This window comes from Eurypyga helias, unplaced genomic scaffold (genome assembly GCF_000690775.1).
Source record: "Eurypyga helias isolate BGI_N326 unplaced genomic scaffold, ASM69077v1 scaffold14784, whole genome shotgun sequence".
NCBI classification, from domain to species: Eukaryota; Metazoa; Chordata; class Aves; order Eurypygiformes; family Eurypygidae; genus Eurypyga; species Eurypyga helias.
The window spans coordinates 66,428-85,861 of NW_010244652.1; the positions used below are offsets into that span (position 1 = coordinate 66,428).

Consider the following 19,434-nt stretch of genomic DNA (forward strand, 5'->3'; position numbering starts at 1 on the left):
AGATCTCCAAACCTGTGCTTCTTGAAATAATAAAAAATAATTTATTGATTTTTTTTTTAACCAATCATGGGAACCAGAAACATTAAAACTGATTAAATTAAAAATATTTCCATTTTGAAGGAGCATGGATTTTTAGTGACATGAGTAGATGATGTCTCCTAAAAATACTGCAGGCATTAAGTTCTCTGTTAAAAATAATTTAGCATGGATTCCCTAAATTCAACAAAAATCTAGTAGGAATACATCAGTCTCATTCTAAGAAACAGAGTAAGGGTTTTTTTTCTGCAACAGGATTCACAATTTTTTTCTTCTAATCTTTTCTCAAATACAGTTTGGTTAATAAAGTGTAAATTTCATTGTATTTGGGGGAGTTTTACGGTTGGATTTTAAAAATGGATTTCCTCTGAGCTTTAAAGCACAAAGCTGCTTCTGCTACCATTTATCTAATTTATTTCAAGATGTCTTCAATTACCTACTCTGGCTGGTTCCATTAGAATAATAGCCATATAATTAATCCAAAGTGCTAAAAGTGGTGTGAACCCTGTAAGAAGGCAGTTTTATTTAGCTACAGCAGCGCGAGCTGGAGCTTGTCCGGTTTTCATGAACAACATCAAGCTCTCTTAGAAGACGGCAGCCTTAAACACCGAGATTACTGACTGGACATACGGAATTCACAACCTATGAGCTTCCATTACACTTGTCCAGATAAAATGATCTGAAACTCATGAGTCTTAAAGACTCCTTTTAACATTGACTAATTTTGTTTGGAAGGAAGCTCTGGTTCACCCTAAGCTCCCCACTTCAAAGCAAGGCCAGCTTTGTCATGGCCTTCATCAGTTTTAAATGATGAGATGCAACCTGTTCCAGTGTTTGAAAAACTTCCCAGTAAAGGTTTCTAGTCGGAATTTCCCTTGCTGCAACTGCTGTTCACTGACTTTTATCTTGCCCCTGTATTGAGATTACCAAGAATTTGGGTTCACCCTTTTTAGCTTCTGGAAGGTAGCTGAGACAACAGAAAGATGCCTGCCATCTCATTCTTTTCTTTGGACTGAGGATGTTCTTTCCACCTCTTCCCAGGGTGCTTCCTGCACAGCTGCTCTCTAGCTTACAGTGTCGCACAGGGCTACACTGCTCCAGATGCAGGACTCATTTGCCTTTGCTTCACTGAGGCTTCTCCCGCCTGCTGAGGTCTCTCTGAAGAGCAGCCCTGTCTGTTAGCCTATCTAACCTCATCCGCAAACCTGCTAACCGTGCCTTCTGTCTTATGTCTGTAATCCACACAATCCTCCCTCACAGCACAGACACGTGTGTGCACAGCAATCTTTAAAGCTATTAGCTGATAACCAAGAGGAATTGAGGGTGATCGGCAGAAGGAAGTAAACAAGGTTTGCCTGGAGATTAGTGATGGTAGTGACCCAAAACTATCATAAACAAGTAAACAGCTCTGCCTGGAGACCAGCACCCAGAGTAATATGAGGAAGTAACCACCATCAGTAGATGGAAGGGGCAATAAAGTTATATAATTCACATAAACATCTGACAGGGCAATCTGTAATGCCCAATGCAGGATGCTGGCTATGTAAAGCCAGCACAGAAATGCAAACTCTGGGGAAGAGCTTCTGAAGAGCCTAGAGAGAGAGCTGAAAACCCGCGGTGCAGAACTTCTGTAGCCTCCATCCCTGTCCCCAGAACCAGGATGAAGCAAGTTATGTGCTCTACCCTGAATTTTACCACAGACAGCAGGACTCCAACTTATCGGTGACTGGAGCCAACATGGATGTCCTTTTTCCCAGTCAGCATTCAGGACAGATGCAGGGGACCCTAGCTCGTGATACAGAATCACAGAATAGTTTGGGTTGGAAGGGACCTTTATGGGTCACCTAGTCCAACCTCTCTGCAATGAACAGGGACATCTTCAACTACATAGGAATGCTCAGAGCTCTGTCCTACCTGACCTTGAATGTTTCCAGGGATGGGCCATCTACCACGTCTCTGGGCAACATGTTCTAGTGCTTCACCACCCTCGCTGTAAAAAATTTATTCCTTCTATCTAGTCTAAATCTACCCCTTTTAGTTGCCCCTTGTCCTATTGCAACAGGCCCCGCTGACAAGTTTGTCCCCATCTTTCTTATAAGCCCCTTTTAAGAACTGGAAGGCTGCTATAAGGTCTCCCTGGAGCCTTCTCCAGGCTGAACAACCTCAACTCTCTCAGACTCTCTTTATAGTATGAAGAGGTGCTCCAGCTCTCTGATGATTTTTGTGGCCCTCCTCCAGACCCACTTCAACAGGTCCACGTCTTTCCCGTGCCGAGGGCACCAGAGCTGGATGCAGTACTGCAGGTGTGGTCTCAGCAGAGCAGAATAGAGAAGCAATTAAAATCTATAGGCTCCCCTTGATTGGGCAGCCTGTAGCAGACACAGGGTTGCTTTTGTTATCTCAGTCTCTAATTCTTACTCAAATCTTCCAACCTGCTCATGGCTATTTTTCAGAGACATACTCAGGGTCTTCCTCAGCAGCATTGTTGCTGCTGGATGAGAAGCAAAGTAATTGCTTAAGTTCTAGAAAAGCCTCGGCAGTCTCTCCACAGCATCTTGGATACAAACCCCTAATAAGCTACACTCCTATCAACACTAAATGGGTGTCGAGTCAGACAATTAAGAACTCATGTAAAAAACCACACACCAATATTAATGCACTTAGACTAGTTATTCACACAGTAATCAATTCTAGTCTAGGGTCTCACTGACACATTAGCTTTATTCAAGAGTACTTCAAAATTAGCCAAGGGTTTCAATGTTCTGGCATCCTTCCAGGATCTGTTCCTTACATTGCTCTGCTCTTCTGAGAGCGCAGGTAGAGAATCTCTTCCAGACAGCCTGACAGTGTACCAACACAATGCTTGCATAAAAGGTTTCTTTGATTACATGATGATCATTTAATCAGGATTCTCCATAGCACCACACAATTCTTCTAGGTATGGCCAGCTCAAAGAAACACATTTGTAATTCTATGCTTTAACATACCCGAATGCAAGAGAAGCACATACATCAGCTCTATTCAAAGGGTACGAGTGCTACCTGGGAATGCTCCTAAAACCTGACTGCACTTTGAGGCGAGATCTGCCCTCCCTCACGAGCATCCATAGGAAGGAAATTTAGGAAGAAAATGCAGATGGGGCACAAGTAACTTGCTGAGTTCAGACCATGTCTTACATCTGGATGACTAGGTGATCCAGATTCAAGGCAAGCTGGACCACTCTCATAGCACAGTCCAAGGGTAGCTAAATGCTCCCACAGCACCATCCCTGTGCCTTGGCGAGTTATCGTGCAACGTATTTTTGCCTTGCACGCCTATATATTCACAATGTTGTATCACATTAATCAAAGTGCACCAAAACCAGGTGGGAGCTTCCACAACATAGTATCTTGGACTTCGAAAGAGTTACAAAAAACAGCTAGCTAAAAAAAAAAGAAAAAAAAAAAAGGATCTGCAGTATGGAGAATGTCTGCAAATGTTTAAAGCACACAGCTGTTTCATAGGATAAGAGCATAGCAAGGAAAAGCAAGAAGGAGCAGGAGAAAATCTGCATAGGCATGCATGCTGGAAGAAGAGATGATGATTATCTAAGGGAAGGAGTCACAAAAATAAAGCGATGCTGTCCACTGTTACTGTGAGCAAACAGCATTCCCACCGGGGAATACCGCTGCTGGCTAGATCCTGTGGTTGACTTCATCTGTCCTCTACACTGTCTCAGTGCTCGCAAAGACACAACTGTATAAATCATCTTCCCAGATGTTGTGATGTGAAACAAAAACAACAGTAGGATACAAATACTATGTTTCGAGATGGTGTACTTTCTAGAAAAAAAAAAAAGCTCAAGATGGGGTGAGGAATTAGCTAAAGAAGGAATAAATGACATATCAAGTTGGTGTTAACTCAGAAGCGAATATTTTCACTTTTTGTTCTGACTGCTCCTCGTGTAAGAGCTATTTAAAAGAAAAGTAAAAACTTCATTTTTGTCTGAAAGACTGGATTTGCAGTACAGTAAGAGATAAAGAAATTAGGGTGCGAACTGTGGAGTGGGAGTTGAGACAAACCTCTGCTTTGAATTAAAACTGTCCAGATAAGAAAAAACACAAAATAGTAGTAAATGATTCTCTATTAGAACATACAACAGTTAATAGTGTAAAGCCCCAGGGTTTGATAGTTACACAGCTATTGTTAGAACCTACTCCTCAATGAGCTAGAAGATTAATTAAACATGACAAAATTTGCTAAGTAATTATTTAGATTCTTTATTAAGATGGGAAACTTTGAAGCATTTCAGCAGAATTTAATTAAACAAAAACTGGTAGGTTAGAATTGATGTAATTAATGACTTTCAAGGTGGTGCAAATCATGACAAACCAAACAGGTTTTGCACAGGTACTGTGTGGTTTCCTGTAAACTCAAGAACTGACTCAGAAAGCACCAAGAGAGCATTTGCTCAGTGCCTAGCAACAGTTTGGAAAGCTGAGAAAATGCTTAGTCACATTCATAGGACAGGATACGGAAAGGAGACACAGAATTTAAAACTTGCTTCTCCAGTAAAACAGTGAATTTGGTTAACCTCCTTAAAAGAAACCTTTCAGAGGAAAGCAATAATAAAAAAAATTAAATTCCCTGGAGGCCTACAATTCTCCAAGCGAACTTTCTCTGGGGAAGACACTGGGGTCCCCTAGCACCTTTTCGTTATGATGAAGAACAGAATGGGGTCACAGAGGTTCAGCATCTCTTAAGCAACTTCAAAGAACTTCAGGTCTGCTACTAAGCACCACAGTCCATGAGGAGACTGCAAGCAAAATAACACAGGAGAAACCATGACAGGATAGGATTCCCACTGTCAAGCTGCCTCTTTACCCTATCTTTTATAATTGTAGGCACCACTCACAAACTTCAAGCTGATGGATTACATCCTAAATGGGGTCAGAAGCAGTACAGAACAATTAGTGGTATTAGTCTGGCACTGCCCTCTGAGTGATCCATTAATTTCTGAGCAGGGCAACACTCAACAATATTGAAAAACAACACACATTTCAAAGGAAAATCCCCACTGTATATAATAAATTCTGAAATCCGCTAATACGAGATATTAGTAAACTAAATAGTTAAGCAAAAATATAAAGAAGACTTGATATTTACATCTACTGAAATACCATTCATAGTTGTATTTGCCAGATTAGAGTCACGAGGACACTAATTCTCATTCCTAAAAACAGAATCTGATTGCCAGCTGGGATTATGGAAGAATTCCCTCTCTTTCCTTTGTCTCATAGGCTACCAGAGTACATCTGGTGGGTGCTGATTATCTTCCTATAAAACATTATAAGAAAGAATAATTGAATTTATTATCATTGGAGAGGCCAAAATGGTTGGGTCAATGATCTTCCATTATGGTACAGCTACTCTTCTGAATAGTCCAATGCTTCAAACAATGGATAAAATAGTCACAGTTACTTACATTTGCTCTTCTTTCCCCTCCTCTCACCCTCACCTACAATAGTTCAAAAGGTGAAAGCCACGTCTTCATTTTCATGGATTCTTTACTATGTCAGCTACAGACAGTCTGGATACATTTTTCTGGCAGAAACATTACAAAAATCTATTCTAGGTCAACGACTTCCACTGTCAGGATCATTCAAAGTGTTCAGAAGGCTCAAAGGAGAAAAATAAATCACTAAGTATTGGTATTATGGAAGCTCCCTGGAGAGGTATTGACTACATTTATTGCAAAGAATTAAGGAGTAGGTTTAGTGTCATTCTGTTCAGGAATGTCCCTTCTTTGCAACTTATCTCACATAATAAACCCTGCTACAAAAACTAGCATGCACTTTGACTAGAGTAAGGACAAAACAACTGTGTGTATGTAATGCCACTGAAACACACCCCAATCTCCGTGTGTACAGGCAGAAGAAAGGTACACACAGTTTATGCTATGATTACAACAATAACTGTGCTTATTAAAGCAGTTCTATAAAATCCATAAAGCTGGCACCATTAAATAGCAGACAGGCGAGTAAGTATGAGGTTTCCCCTGTGAAGGAAGGATTCATGAAGTTGCCTTGCCTTGCATCACGCAGGGTGTGTGACTGTGCATTGCCTACACACTTGTAGTTCAGCTGGGACACCCGCCGCAGGAACGGCAGAAGGTATTTATATAGCAACAACCTTTTCCAGTGCTCCTGCCTCCCCACAGTGACACAGATCATTAATGGCAGCTGCCACAGGAACAGTGCACTCAAAGGTCAGCAGCACCGCTCCCTGCACTGCCAACAGGCAAGGAGCCGAGGGCTGGGGGCAATGACGGATTGAGTCCCAGAAGATCCTCCTATGTTGTCCCCAAGGTTCTGGAGCAGTTCAGGTACAGAAGTGAGCACAGTGTGCTACAGAGGGTGGAGACAAGGTATTTCTCCACTCCAGCTCTAACACAGGTGTGTGTGGAAAAGAAGATCTGTTGGAAAACAATTGTTCTCCCCACAAAACCGTTGCAGGCAGGGCCCTTACAGCAAAAGAAAAACAACAAGATAAAAACCCATCATTTTCTTTCATATCTAAATTGATCAATATTAGCTCTCACTGACTTTACAAGCAAATGTTTAAACCTAAAATGAAGCCAAACTTCAAGCATCCTGAAATCTCTATCTCCAAAAAACCAGCTTTTTGGAACCATGTCTGATTGTGAGTAGCTAAACCCAATACAGTTCCCCAGTGCCAGCAGAGTATCAGACAGCTCAATGGGCCAGGACCTGACCAGAAGCCAGGCAGGAGCCTGTGCCACACAATGCTTAGCTGTCTTGTCAAATCTCCCTGCCAGCCTACCACAAACCAGAAGAGCACCCCATGCATTTCTCAGCTGGCCTGCATAAAGCAGAAGAAAAGCAGAAGAGTAGCCTTTCTGAGTTTTTTTCCATGTAGTTTTAATTTAAATAAAAATAGGGGGAGTTGCAAAAAAATTCTACCTATTCCTTTCCTCTAATTAGCCATATACATTAGTAAGATGCTGCTAACCACACAGTATGCCAGTATCCATACAGATTCTCATGTATGTTTTATTTATTATTTTATATTATAACTCATAATGTATTTTAAATTTTACTTTTAATTTAATATTATTTTATGAGGGGGTTTTATCTAGTTGTGACATTTTTTCCCACGAAAACTCAGTATTGTAAGCAGACTTACAAGGAAAAATGTAGAAGCTCACGTGTCTCCTTGATAAATGAGGCCTGTCAGAAGCGAACGATCCCAGTGCAGAGGCTACGTAGTACAACTGACAATGTGAGCTCAACAACAATGAAGAAACACTTTTTGCAGGCCACTGTTCTATGACAAAAGGGTCTAGTCTGCAACCAGTCCAACTGTAATTTACGTCTGAGAGAAGATTCTGGGAACATTCTGTGTGAAAATCATGTTGTTTCTTCCTTCCTCCAAACTCAGCACTTTTCCATGGAAGCAAGTATTCTATTCGTTAACTTATGCAATAATAATTACACAAACTAAGCCAATTCTAAGTGTATATAATACATGTGTTTTATGTGAGTGCTTTCTTTCTTCTTTTTTTTTTTTTGAGCTAAAACATGAAACACAAAATATACATGGCATTTGTTTCGTGTACCAGAACAGAGGAAGATATTTTTCTCTGTCATAAGGATTTTGTTTGAAGGTCCCAACTCTGCAAAAACCTACTAAAGTATATAGTCATTTTTACAGTAGGAACTCTCACAGCATGTGTATCTGCAGAAATAGCTAAAACTGTAAATGTGACACAAAAAATGTATTAATCTGGAATTACACTAGGATTTATAATAACTTTTTTCCTAAATAAAACTCCTTCAAATAAACCCTTGATCAACCACCCCCAAGATTCTTTGCAGAATTCATATCCCAACATTATTCCTTAACGTCATGTGGGAACAGCTATGGAATTACAGTGGCAATGTGCACAGCAGCATACAGAACCACCATCCGAGGTGGACTGCACATACTACCACCAGCAGTTTAGTCATGGTTGAAAAGTCGTCAGCCCTGAATTCATTAATTAAAGAATTCAGCTGCAGTCCCTCGAGAGGATTTTGAGAGAGAACCAAAGGGTGACTAGAGAGTGGCTGTTGCTTTGCAATATGCCATAGATATCTTTGGATTTATTTTGTAGAATTAAATCTTTACTGAAATTAGTAAGCTATTAAACAGAAAAGCTATGTCACTGCATAGATTTTTAAATAGCAAACCAGGAAACACTGTTCTTACTAATTTACAAACATTTTACAGCCTTGCATTTACATTAGTTGAGAATTTTCTTTGCAATTTATGTTACACTTCCTAGCCTATTTTTTGTTTTATGGATTTTTATCATGATGCCTTTCAATGAACCACAGCACAGGAAGAGAGAGAACCCCAGAGATGAGGCAGGGACTCAGGTAGCTCAATGAATTAATACCGAGAAGTTCATCTCCTCAGTTCAGTAGCTGTTAACACTACTACATCCAGTACTCTCTCCTCTGGGGAGGCATCTGTGAGCCTCAGGGTGCGCACTGCCTTACTCCTCCAACCCTGGGGCAGTAACGTGGCCAGTCTGCCCAGTGGAAGAGCAGAGAGGAGATCAGTGACAGCAGTTTCCACCTAACCAACACCCATGACCATCGTCTTTCCAGTTAATGCAAACGGTTTGAGGTCCGTGAAGATCTACATCAGTGAAGAGTCATCTTCTGTGTGCAATTTCAGCTTGTTTCAGTGGTCATATTTTAAAAAAACTAGGCCAAACCAAAAATCTGTAATATCATAACTCATCCCTGTCTTGTGATAAAAGCAGAGGAGGCACAAAGAGGCCAAAAAACTCTGATTACACCTGCGTATACTGACACTCCTGTGAAAGACACCAGGTAATCTTAAGCATTCGATCACGATTTTTTTCTTTAAAATACCCACCTGACTTTCCCTTTGGTGTTTCTAAGAACAGTTGCAGCAAAATTTTGTGTAACACCAACCAGACTGATGCCATCAACTTCCACGATTTGGTCATTCACTTGGATCCTTTTGGGGGGGGGGGGAAAAAAGTATAAATAACTGTGTGAATTCTTGGTGAATTTTCAGCAAAACTTAGCATACAGAGATCTTTTTAGTTTGATTTTTAACAAAAGCTCAGTCATAAAATGACTGAGGTATATATGAAAAATCATCATCATTCCTTGCATATAGGCATCTCATAAATCCAGCTTTAAAGTTACCACTACAATTAATAGCATCAATCACCCGGTCTCTTTCCTTGTATATAAATACAGCAACACAAACGCTTGAATTTTTCATATGACTTAAATTAAATGAGATATATTTGAACTGTTCTTATATAATTCTTTCCTAAGCTGATCTTGCTTAAGACATAGCTCTGGTATTTCACGCTAATGGAAAAAAAATGCAATATTTAACTAGAACAACCTGCTCATCTGTGGAGAAAAGATCTTGTGCATCCGACATAGTTGTGACCTACTCTCTTAAAACATTTCATCTAGCTTGCTCCAAAAAGATGAATTCCTAGCGTAAGTGTGATCTTCCTGCACACAGTAGTAAGTTCTTGGACTGTTCTAATGAGGACACTCTTTTTGAAATCAAACACCTATTTACAGTTGGTACACTGATGCAGGAAAAGTTAGGCAGAAAAAAACCCACGCTGCTTTTATCTGAAGCAAGCACTGCTATGAAATCCCTAGAGCAGGCATTGGACTCATCTGGATTACAAATGCTTGGAAGGAGGACAGCTATACTAAAATGTCCTCTAGAAATGCACGAAGTCCTATAGTTTCCAAAATTAAAAAAAAACCCTCACCACATTCTGAACTAGTGAAAGGGAGACATTTTCAAGTACGTACACAGATGCTACTGATTCAAACAATACAGCTTACAAAGGAACGAGGAAAGAACTATGAAAAAATCCTATTTAAATTATATGAAAATACCCAAATTAAGCTATTTAACGTCTTAGGATATCTTAGTGATACAACTTCTTTTCAAAGAAAAACAGAGGCATCTAAAGAGGGCTGAATCATTTTAACTTGGAACACTTATTTCTCTGTCAAGTCTGAGGCAATGCTCTGCAGTTCTAGAGATTTTCAAGCAGTATCTTCAGGTCTTTGGACTTCACTGGTTAAGAAATACAAGAATCATTGTTTGACAGCCTCACACCACAGAATGTCACTGTTCTCCTTTCTGTATGTAAGAAACCTTGAAAAAATTATCTTCATGTCAGCCTGTAACTCCTGTCTTGAAAATCATATCAGGTATTTTACTCTCAGAATTTTATTTTGATTTTCACTGAAGCATTCAATAAATACACCAATCACATTAATATTTTTTTTTTACAGCATTGACATACAATATGTTTTTTCTCTTTTTTTTTTTTTTTACTTTAGCAAACATGAGGTACAGTCACATGGCCACAGGAGTTCCAAGAAAAAAGTTGAAGAAGTTGGTGCCCACTGCGTGTGAAGCTGTCACCCTCTTGGCAGAAAACTAAATGGTGGAAGAACAGATTCCTTTCTGACGGCAGTTTAGCTACAACACTTTACATACTTCAGTATGCAGCGGACTGGCAGTGTTCGTACAGACGTGCAGTTACAGTACTTCAGGTGATGAAATGTCATGTTTAGAGAAATGTTGCCTGCAACTTTGTCAGTGGCTCTATCTTGATCTACTGCAATTCAGTCTGATTCCATTTGTCCTTCTGACGTATTTTGTATCTCCTTCTTGTTTGTACAGCTCCTAAATTAATTTCCAACTCTTATTTTTACAGCCCTTGTTCTCCAAATCTCCTCTCTTCCTATATGTACATATATTTTAATGATATATAAGCATACATACATATCAAAAAGCATACAATTAAACTAATTGTTATTTAAATTATATGATTACATGTAATTAAAAAGAAGTTTTCTGCCTGTTGCTGTGTACATTCTATATTGCTCACACTAAAATACTCTCACAGCCATATCCTTCTGCCTGCCTTCCTCCTCCTCAGGCATCCCCTCTTGAGCCCAGCTTCCACCGCAGCTCTGCATCTGTACCCTAGCCCTAACTGCCCAAACAAGCCACCCCAGGCACCATCTGCAGCAAAATATTCTCACAGCCATGTTCTCTGGGCAGCCTTCCCCTCCATTAGGAACTCTAGGCTTCCTCTGTCTCTCCAATCTCGTTTCAAACCTGAACGAAAAATTAGGTCCAGGTTGGTAGAGCCTGAATTGTAGAGGTTTAACTGATGTTATCATTAATGAAACTGGTAATTCTTCTGACAATTATTTTCTAATGGTCATGATTAAATCTTTGCCTATATGAAGCAGCACTTCAGAATGAAGTGTTGAAGTAGCAGCTACAGAAGTGAGCCAACCTAAGTTGAACAAATTACTTGTATAATGGCTGCTCTGTCTGATGAACTGAAAAATTTAACCTGTGCAGACAACATTCAGAGTACCTCTCAAGTTAAGAACTGTGTGTTTCTCAGCTGTTGTTCTCAATGTTATCAAAATACTTTAAAATGTGAACGTGTCATCACCACAATAATTTGAAAGAAGCAGCTATGAATTCATCCAGGAGATTTTATTCTTCATATTAAGTCTAATGATTGATTTCATATTTTACACACTATTAATAATCTCTCTTATTACTTATCAACACGCTTGCCTTGGGATTGGTCTCAAGCACCCTCGTTGCTTAAATACTGCCATACAATGCCTTTTGATATGACAACTGGACACTACCTGTTTGTTTGCATCAACATGAATCAAGCCAGTGACACTCAGTCACTGCGAAACCCCTCTGAACAGATTTCAGGTTTCCATGGGAGACCAGTACTTTATATCAAGATTTGATGGTTCTTTCAGTAAAAGATGGGAGCTACCCTACAGATACTGTAATGTTTCAAACTGTAGTTTCAGAAGAGCCTGCTTGAAGATTGCTACACGGTTACTCAGAGTATCTGATGCAACTGCTGAAATACAGTTTTATTTTCTGTTAGGAGACTTTGTTTTGCTATCAGTGGTAATGATTAACCAGGCTTTTCACAAAGATGAAGTTAACAGAATACTTTACAGTTGATGCACTTTATTACAGAACTGGCTGCTCCTGACCGAGAGGATTACATATCCCTTTCCTAAGTGAATGATCAGTCAGGCTCTCAAAGCGAAAATCAGAGGGATATTTCTCAGCTGACTGACCATTCAGCCAGTTGAAAACCAACACAAATATTAGAATGGTCAAAGAAAGATATTATTTTTTCTGAGTTGAGAAGCTCCTTTCAGATTCCGTCTAGGGAAATGAGAGAGAATTGTGATTGAAGATTAACTTCTGTAGCCCACTCAAACATGCAAATAATGAGAGGAACAGAAAATACAGATCATCATAGAGCAGTAGTGAGCAACGCAGAATGCCAATCACGAGCTTAATGCCTTCTGGCTGAGCTCACACATACGTTTCAGAAAAGCGTTCACTTAAAGTAATGGATGAAGTCATGGTATCTTGGGGTGTCGGCTTCTTCACTTCCTTTCATAATTTTAAGACTATGATAAATCAGTACTTGGCCTCCAACCTGGTATCTTATTGCCAAGATCTGTAAAGATACCTGCAAGCCCAATCTGGAAGATGGTATACTTCAGTAGTTTCAGAGCAATGTTATTAAACTTTGCAACCCCTGCCATGTAGAGCCTCTGATTTCATTTGTGTGGGGTTTCCACAGCAGAACAACCTTTTGCCTGGCTTAAAAGTTCCAGGTGTTCACCAGTAAGGAACATATAACTGCAATAATTTTTTTAAAAGACAGTATCAACTTTTTAGTTTATTCTTATTCTATTTACTTGTGTTTGGAATTATTTGTAACTAATATAACAGATCACTAATGGTTAAAAACGGAAGTAGAGAATGCATGTAAGTAGACTTAAGTGCTAATGTATCAGATAAGTAATGTTTAATTTGCATGCAAATTTACAAAGGGTATGCACTGGGACAAAACAACAAATCACATGGTTTGGAAGATGGTTAAGAATATTTTCCATTAGTACATGATTTCATAGTAAAGTGTTTTTCTAACTTTTAATGAGAAACACTGGTCTTACTGTGGCAGGTATTGTGCAATACCCAGATAACTCTGCCCCATAGGACAGGAAATACTGCATGTTCAAAAGGAATTCTTTAACCTGCATATACCAAGTAAGCAATTCTAGAAGCAACCAGGTGTTATATGACTATCATATAAAGACTACAAACACCAGTCCATTTGTTTAGTGGGCAAGATTTATGGTACAGCTTCCCATTCAAATTGATTAATGTACTTTCAGTGCTGTAGGGGTGAAAACTGAATTCTGGAGCAGAAGACTACACATAATAATAAATATAAAGTAACAGCCTGTGTTAGTAAACTTGAAAGGAGCTGTATTTTGTAACAGTTCAAGCATTCAGATACACTATATAGTTTCCTAATCCAATGTTGAGCAGGATTCTTTCTCATAAGTACTGATTGTTTAAAGCTGGTATGAAGCCAGAAGAACATGTCAGAGCTCAACACCTTTAAAATCTAAACTACCTTCAAAGGTGAATGAATGAAAACTATTACATTCAATCTGGAGTCTCCAGCTTTACGCATGCTAAAGCATCTGGTTTTCAGGTAGTCACAAAACGCACATCTTTAGCAAATCTGCTCTCCTTAAACAGTTTAAACTCAGTACACCAAACTGATGTCTTCTCATAACCACATCAGGTATTTGCACCTTACCAAGGTCTGAGTTGTACAGCTTTAAGTTATCATGACATACATTAAGCAAACAACTCCTCCCTACAAAAATCATAACTCATAGTAACTACTGCTAGGAAGATTTCCAATTTACCTTCCATCTCTTTCTGCTGCCCCACCTTCTGTTACTGTTTTGACAAATATTCCCAGTTTTTCAAGGCCTGCATCTGCTCCCACTCCCATTCCAATAATGCTTATGCCAAGTCCATCTTCATCTGTGAAAAAAGAAAGTGAAAGCAAAAACTTCTTACATTTCATCTACATACTATTTAGCAGATAAACATGTGTGATTGTTTCCTCTTGATTTTCCATGTCAGAAACATTAACATCCTTCTGCTTCCTTTTAAAAACTTTATTATTCTACTATTTTAAATACACACAAAAAATATCACCTTCACTCTTGTATCACCTTCACCCTTATGAGGAGCTCAGAACAACAATAAGCATTTTTACTCTTTCAGTGGAGAATGAAAGCATAAAACACTGTGTAAAATCCTAGGGTAATGCAGTGACACAAAACAATTCCTATAGGAAAATAAAGAACTGCATGCCTCTGAACTGCTTCTTTAATTCCTTATCAAACAGTTCTTGAAATTCAGAAAGCCAAGGTGACTACAACAGATTCAGGAAATTGATCGGGTCTGTTGGCATGTGTGAACTTCCTCAGACTTGCAGATCAGTGTCACAGGAACTGGAAATGGCACACAGACTCCATACCTTTTTCTAGTTCAACTGGGAAGAGCTCCAGCTTTTCCACACGCTTCTCGAGTTCATATTCAGCTGATGCAGCCACTGGATCAACTTCATCATTTCTCCTGTCATAGTCTTCATTAGAATATGTATTGAAAACCTGTGGAAACAGACCAAAAATCACTCAACTACCTACTCCAAAAAGACTTCCAACTTATGAAAACAGCTACTGCTTTTGTCCTGTGAAGTTGTAGAGTTTGAAAACGTTTTTAAAAGACAAGTTTCTTCTGTATATCTTCCTCCGTTCAAACTTCAGGGTTTTAAATTTTGGCTTTTACATTCAAGTAAAGGACAATTATGGCTGTGAAAGTCAATTGAGAATAAATGATTGATTTTTCTTGTTTGTGATTATAAAAGCAGAAGGTGATCTTGAATGACTAATTTGGTCTATACATGCCAATATTTAAAGTACTTATTTCAACTCATTAAGCATGCACTCTTAGTAAAGAAAGATTCACAAACAGGAAAAAGCAAAATACACTGAAATTAAGATCTGCATACAGTCTCTGTTTCAGACTGTTCTTGTAATGAACTTCCAGCTTGCATCCATGTAACCAAAGCTAGGCTTGAAGATTACTAACCTACATTTACGCCACCTATGGATATGGTTAGAGATTATGCTCCAGATGACGTATTAGATTTTTAGCAGAGCAATATACACAGCCATGGATACTTTTTAAACTAACAAGGTTTACAGGTTTATTTCAGCTCTAAAGCAGTAATTTAACACAACTGCATTAACCTGATTATATTATTTAAGCTATTTTCCATCACACTTCCAACATGAACATTGCCTTCAATCAGAGATTATTCAGACCTTCAGGAACTTTAAACAGTTAGGAAAAGCATATTTTCCTATGTTGGAGGTCATAGTTTGCCAGTTTTGTGTGCTGTCCACATCTGGCAGTAATGGAAGAATATACATAATTAGTGGTAATAATTTTACTGAATGTCAGCCCCACATCTGTATCACGTTCATTGCTTCAAACAAAGGAAAACAGTCTCCTCTTCCTCTATCCTCATCAATAGTAAATATATTAAAATTGCAATACAAAAATACTACTCAATACTATCCTAAGTATAGTAACTGTGTTATGGCTACCACAAAGCTACTGCAAAACAACCTCCCTGCTTTATATAAAGTAGCAGTTGAAACAGAAAAGACTAGTCACTTTACAGAAGTTTTAACTCCTGTATTTTACATCAATGTGATGTAACAACACTTAATAAATTGCCTCTTCCAAGAAGACTGAGGTGACAAATATTTTACAAGAAGACACAAAGCTCTCACATTGGTTTTTAGTGATACTGATGCAAGAAAAAGTGTGTTTGAACTAAACCATGTTCCTAAGAAGCCTTCATAAATACAACCAAAACTAAGTAACACAAGTCATATATTAAATGCTGCCCAGTGCTGCTGCACATTTTATGCTGCTTTAGTATGTATAAGCCAGCAGAAAAGACAGTGATACAGAAATAAACATAAGCAAATGTAACAATGTGGTTTGTCTAAAATAAGATGCAAAATCTATGAGCAAGTTCTGGCCACGCAACACACAAAAGGAGAAACCGTGCAAACAGTCAACCCCTTCAACTCCTTCCCTAAGCTTTTGCCTGTGGATGCCATAATCACATCTCCATGGGCTATCTTTTAAAGGCCTTGAACAACCTATTAACCTGCTGTTAACCTCACTGAGTGTCTGAACTCCCAGTTGAAATGCAAAACAAAATGGCAGGTAGCCATACCTGCTTAACAGCCTGACAGAGGAGCTCTGAAAAGTCTTTTCTTACTCCATGTGCTTCACAGACCTCTTTTACACAAGATAAAGCCTTCTTCACATTACATACTCTTGCCTGCTGCTTCTCCGTGGGTCTAAACACTTGAAGACAGGAAGAATCATGAACACCATTTTCTATGTAGGCCATATCAAGCTAGAAAACAAGCTGTACATCTAACAATGCTAGTCGCTATGTAGTCAGAAAGGAGCAGGTAGGGGACAGAAAGCCACGCCATTTATCTTTGATTGTGAGAAGTACAACTCAGGACACAAGAGTGTCCTCTACCCTGACACAAGAACAGATCAAACCAGTCAGAAGAGCCCAGTCCACAGCAAAGAAAAGCCCTGCCACAGGCCAGCGGGTAAGCAACCCTGTCAGCCAACCTTCTCTCTGGTTTGTTGTCAAAGACAACTATTCTCACTAAGGGCTCAAAACCCAACATCATTCCTAAAACAACCGAAGTAAGGATCAATCAGTTGAGCTAGACCAAGTTAAACATCTATAAGCTAAGGTCTGATCACAAACCTTCAGCTCCGAAACACAGCAGTCATGCAAGCAAGTACAGGTTAAAAACAACAGCTGTGAGTTTAGTTTGGATTGCTCATTTATCAACATGATGAGAGAGACCTATATTTCATACACAGATGGATATTATAAAGCAAAATGGAGATAAAGAAACAGAATCATAGAATCGTTTAGGTTGGAAAAGACCTTTAAGATCATCAAGTCCAACTGTTAACCCAGCAATGCCAAGTCCAGTAAACCATGTCCCAGAGCACCATGTCCATGTGTCTTTTAAACACCTCCAGGGATGGTGACTCTACCACTTCCTTGGGCAGCACATTCCAACGCCTGACAACCCTTTCAGTGAAGAATTTCTTCCTAATATCCAATCTGAACCTGCCTTTGTGCAACTTGAGGCCATTTCTTCCTGTCCTATTGCTTGTCACTTGGGAGAAAAGTGACACCCACCCCACTGCAACCTACTTTCAGGTAGCTGTAGAGAGTGATAAGGTCTCCACTCAGCCTCCCTTTTTCCAGGCTAAACAACCCCAGCTCGCTCAGCCAATCCTCACAGGACTTGTTCTTCAGACCCTTCACCAAGTCCGTTGCCCTTCACTGGCCATGTTCAAAGAAAGTCAATGTCTTTCTTGTAGCGAGGGGGCCAAAAATGAACACAGTATTTGAGGTGTGGCCTTACCAGTGCCGAGTACAGGTGGACAATCACTTCCCTAGTCCTGCTGGCCACACTGTTCCTGGTACAAGCCAGGATGGTGTTGGCCGCCTTGGCTACCTTGGCACACTGCTGGGTCATATTCAGCCAGCTGTCAACCAACACCCCCAAGTCCTTTTCTGCTGCGCAGCTTTCCAGCCACTCATCCCCAGGCCTAGTTTGCTGCATGGGGTTGCTGTGACCCAAGTGCAGGACCCAGCACTTGGCCTTGTTGAACCTCATACAGTTGGCCTTGGCCCACTGATCCAGCCTGTCCAGATCCCTCTGCAGAGCCTTCCCTGCCCCCAGGCAGATCATTGCTCCCACCTAACTTGGTGCCATCTGCAAACTTACTGAGGATGCATTCGATCTCCTTGTCCAGATCACTGATAAAGATATTGAACAGGACTGGTCCCAGTACTGAGCCCGGGGGAACACCACTTGTGACCAGCTGTCAACTAGATTTAACTCCATTCGCCACAACTCTTTGGGCCCAGCCATCCAGCCAGTTTTTTACGCAGCAAAAAGTGAGCCCATCCAAGCCATAAGCAGCCAGTTTCTCCAGGAGAATGCTATGGGCAACAGTGTCAAAGTCTTTACTAGAGCTTAGGTGACAACATCCACAGCCTTTCCCTCATCCACTAAGCGTGTCACCTTGTCACAGAAGGAGATGAGGTTAGTCAAGCAGGACCCGCCGTTCGTAAACCCATGTTGACTTGGCATGATCACCTGTTGTTCCATACGTGCCACATGATGGCACCCAAGATGACGTGCTCCATAAGCTTCCCTGGCCCCAAGGTCAGACTGACAGGCCTGTAGTTCCCCAGACCCTCCTTGTGCTCCTTCTTGAGATGGGCATCACATTTGCTAAGCCACTAGCTGTTGAAGAATGGTGAGAGAGGCAGGTAAGTATTGCTTGCTGAAGACAAAGATTTGATTAGGGTGAGGTATAGGAAAAAATTCTGTCACAAAATGAGTACGTTTATTTCATTTTCATCATGTTAACTGGACCCATTCTTTTCCTTTTGTTCAATGACTGGCATTAGTATATTGTGGCCGCAGTTTCAGGTTTGTTGCAAAGTGACTGGATATGCTTCAGGATAATTTTCTTTCAAAGCCTCAAATCATATACTGATTTCTTGTTTGGGATGAACTTTCTTGAACCCGATTAGACAGAAAAGATGGCTTCTTAAATCTTTCTCCCTAGTTTAGAATATTTAGATTTGCACACGAGAAGGGAACTAAAGATACTGTTGGTGGAGAATGCATTTATTATTATGTCTCCAAATATGTCATGCCACCCTTAACTAGTATCTTACCTAAGCATTCAGCCTGAGACTGTACGATCACTGATGCATCAAGATAAAAATAGTGTATGTTTCCTACCTGGCATTAACTTACGTTCTTTTGTACACTGGTCATATTATCTTGCCCACTGCCTTCAACATGTGTTTTAACTAGGGGAAGAAGGAGGATATTCGTAGAATCACGGAATGGTTTGGGTTGGAAGGGACCTTAAAGATCATCTAGTTCCAAGCCCCCTGCCATGGGCAGGGACACCTTCCACTAGACCAGGTTGCTCAAAGCTTCATCCAGCCTGGCCTTGAACACTTCCAGGGATGGGGCATCCACAGCTTCTCTGGGCAACCTGTTCCAGTGCCTCAACACCCTTTCCTTGAAGAATTCCTTCCTGTTATCTAATCTAAGCCTCCCCACTTTCAATTTAAACCCATTGCCCCTTGTCCTGTCATTACAGGCCCTTGTGAAAAGTCCCCTCGCAGCTTTCTTGTAGGCCCCTTCAGGTACTGGAAGGCTGCAATAAGGTCTCCCCGGAGCCTTCTCTTCTCCAGGCTGAACAAGCCCAAATCTCTCAGCCTTTCAACAT

General features: G+C 40.1%; 1 protein-coding gene across 1 annotated transcript in view; it reads right to left on the reverse strand.

Annotated features, from left to right (window-relative positions):
* The window catches only part of PPP1R9A (protein phosphatase 1, regulatory subunit 9A), a 59,762-nt gene extending 43,279 nt beyond the window's left edge, over nt 1-16,483 (reverse strand). Inside the window, exons 1-4 of the mRNA XM_010149832.1 lie at nt 16,406-16,483; nt 14,525-14,657; nt 13,902-14,022; nt 8,965-9,069 (exon numbers count right to left, since the gene is read on the reverse strand). Of these exons, the coding sequence (XP_010148134.1) occupies nt 8,965-9,069; nt 13,902-14,022; nt 14,525-14,657; nt 16,406-16,483 (437 nt within the window). The remainder of the gene's footprint in view (nt 1-8,964; nt 9,070-13,901; nt 14,023-14,524; nt 14,658-16,405) is intronic.
* Nucleotides 16,484-19,434: the final 2,951 nt, after the last annotated feature.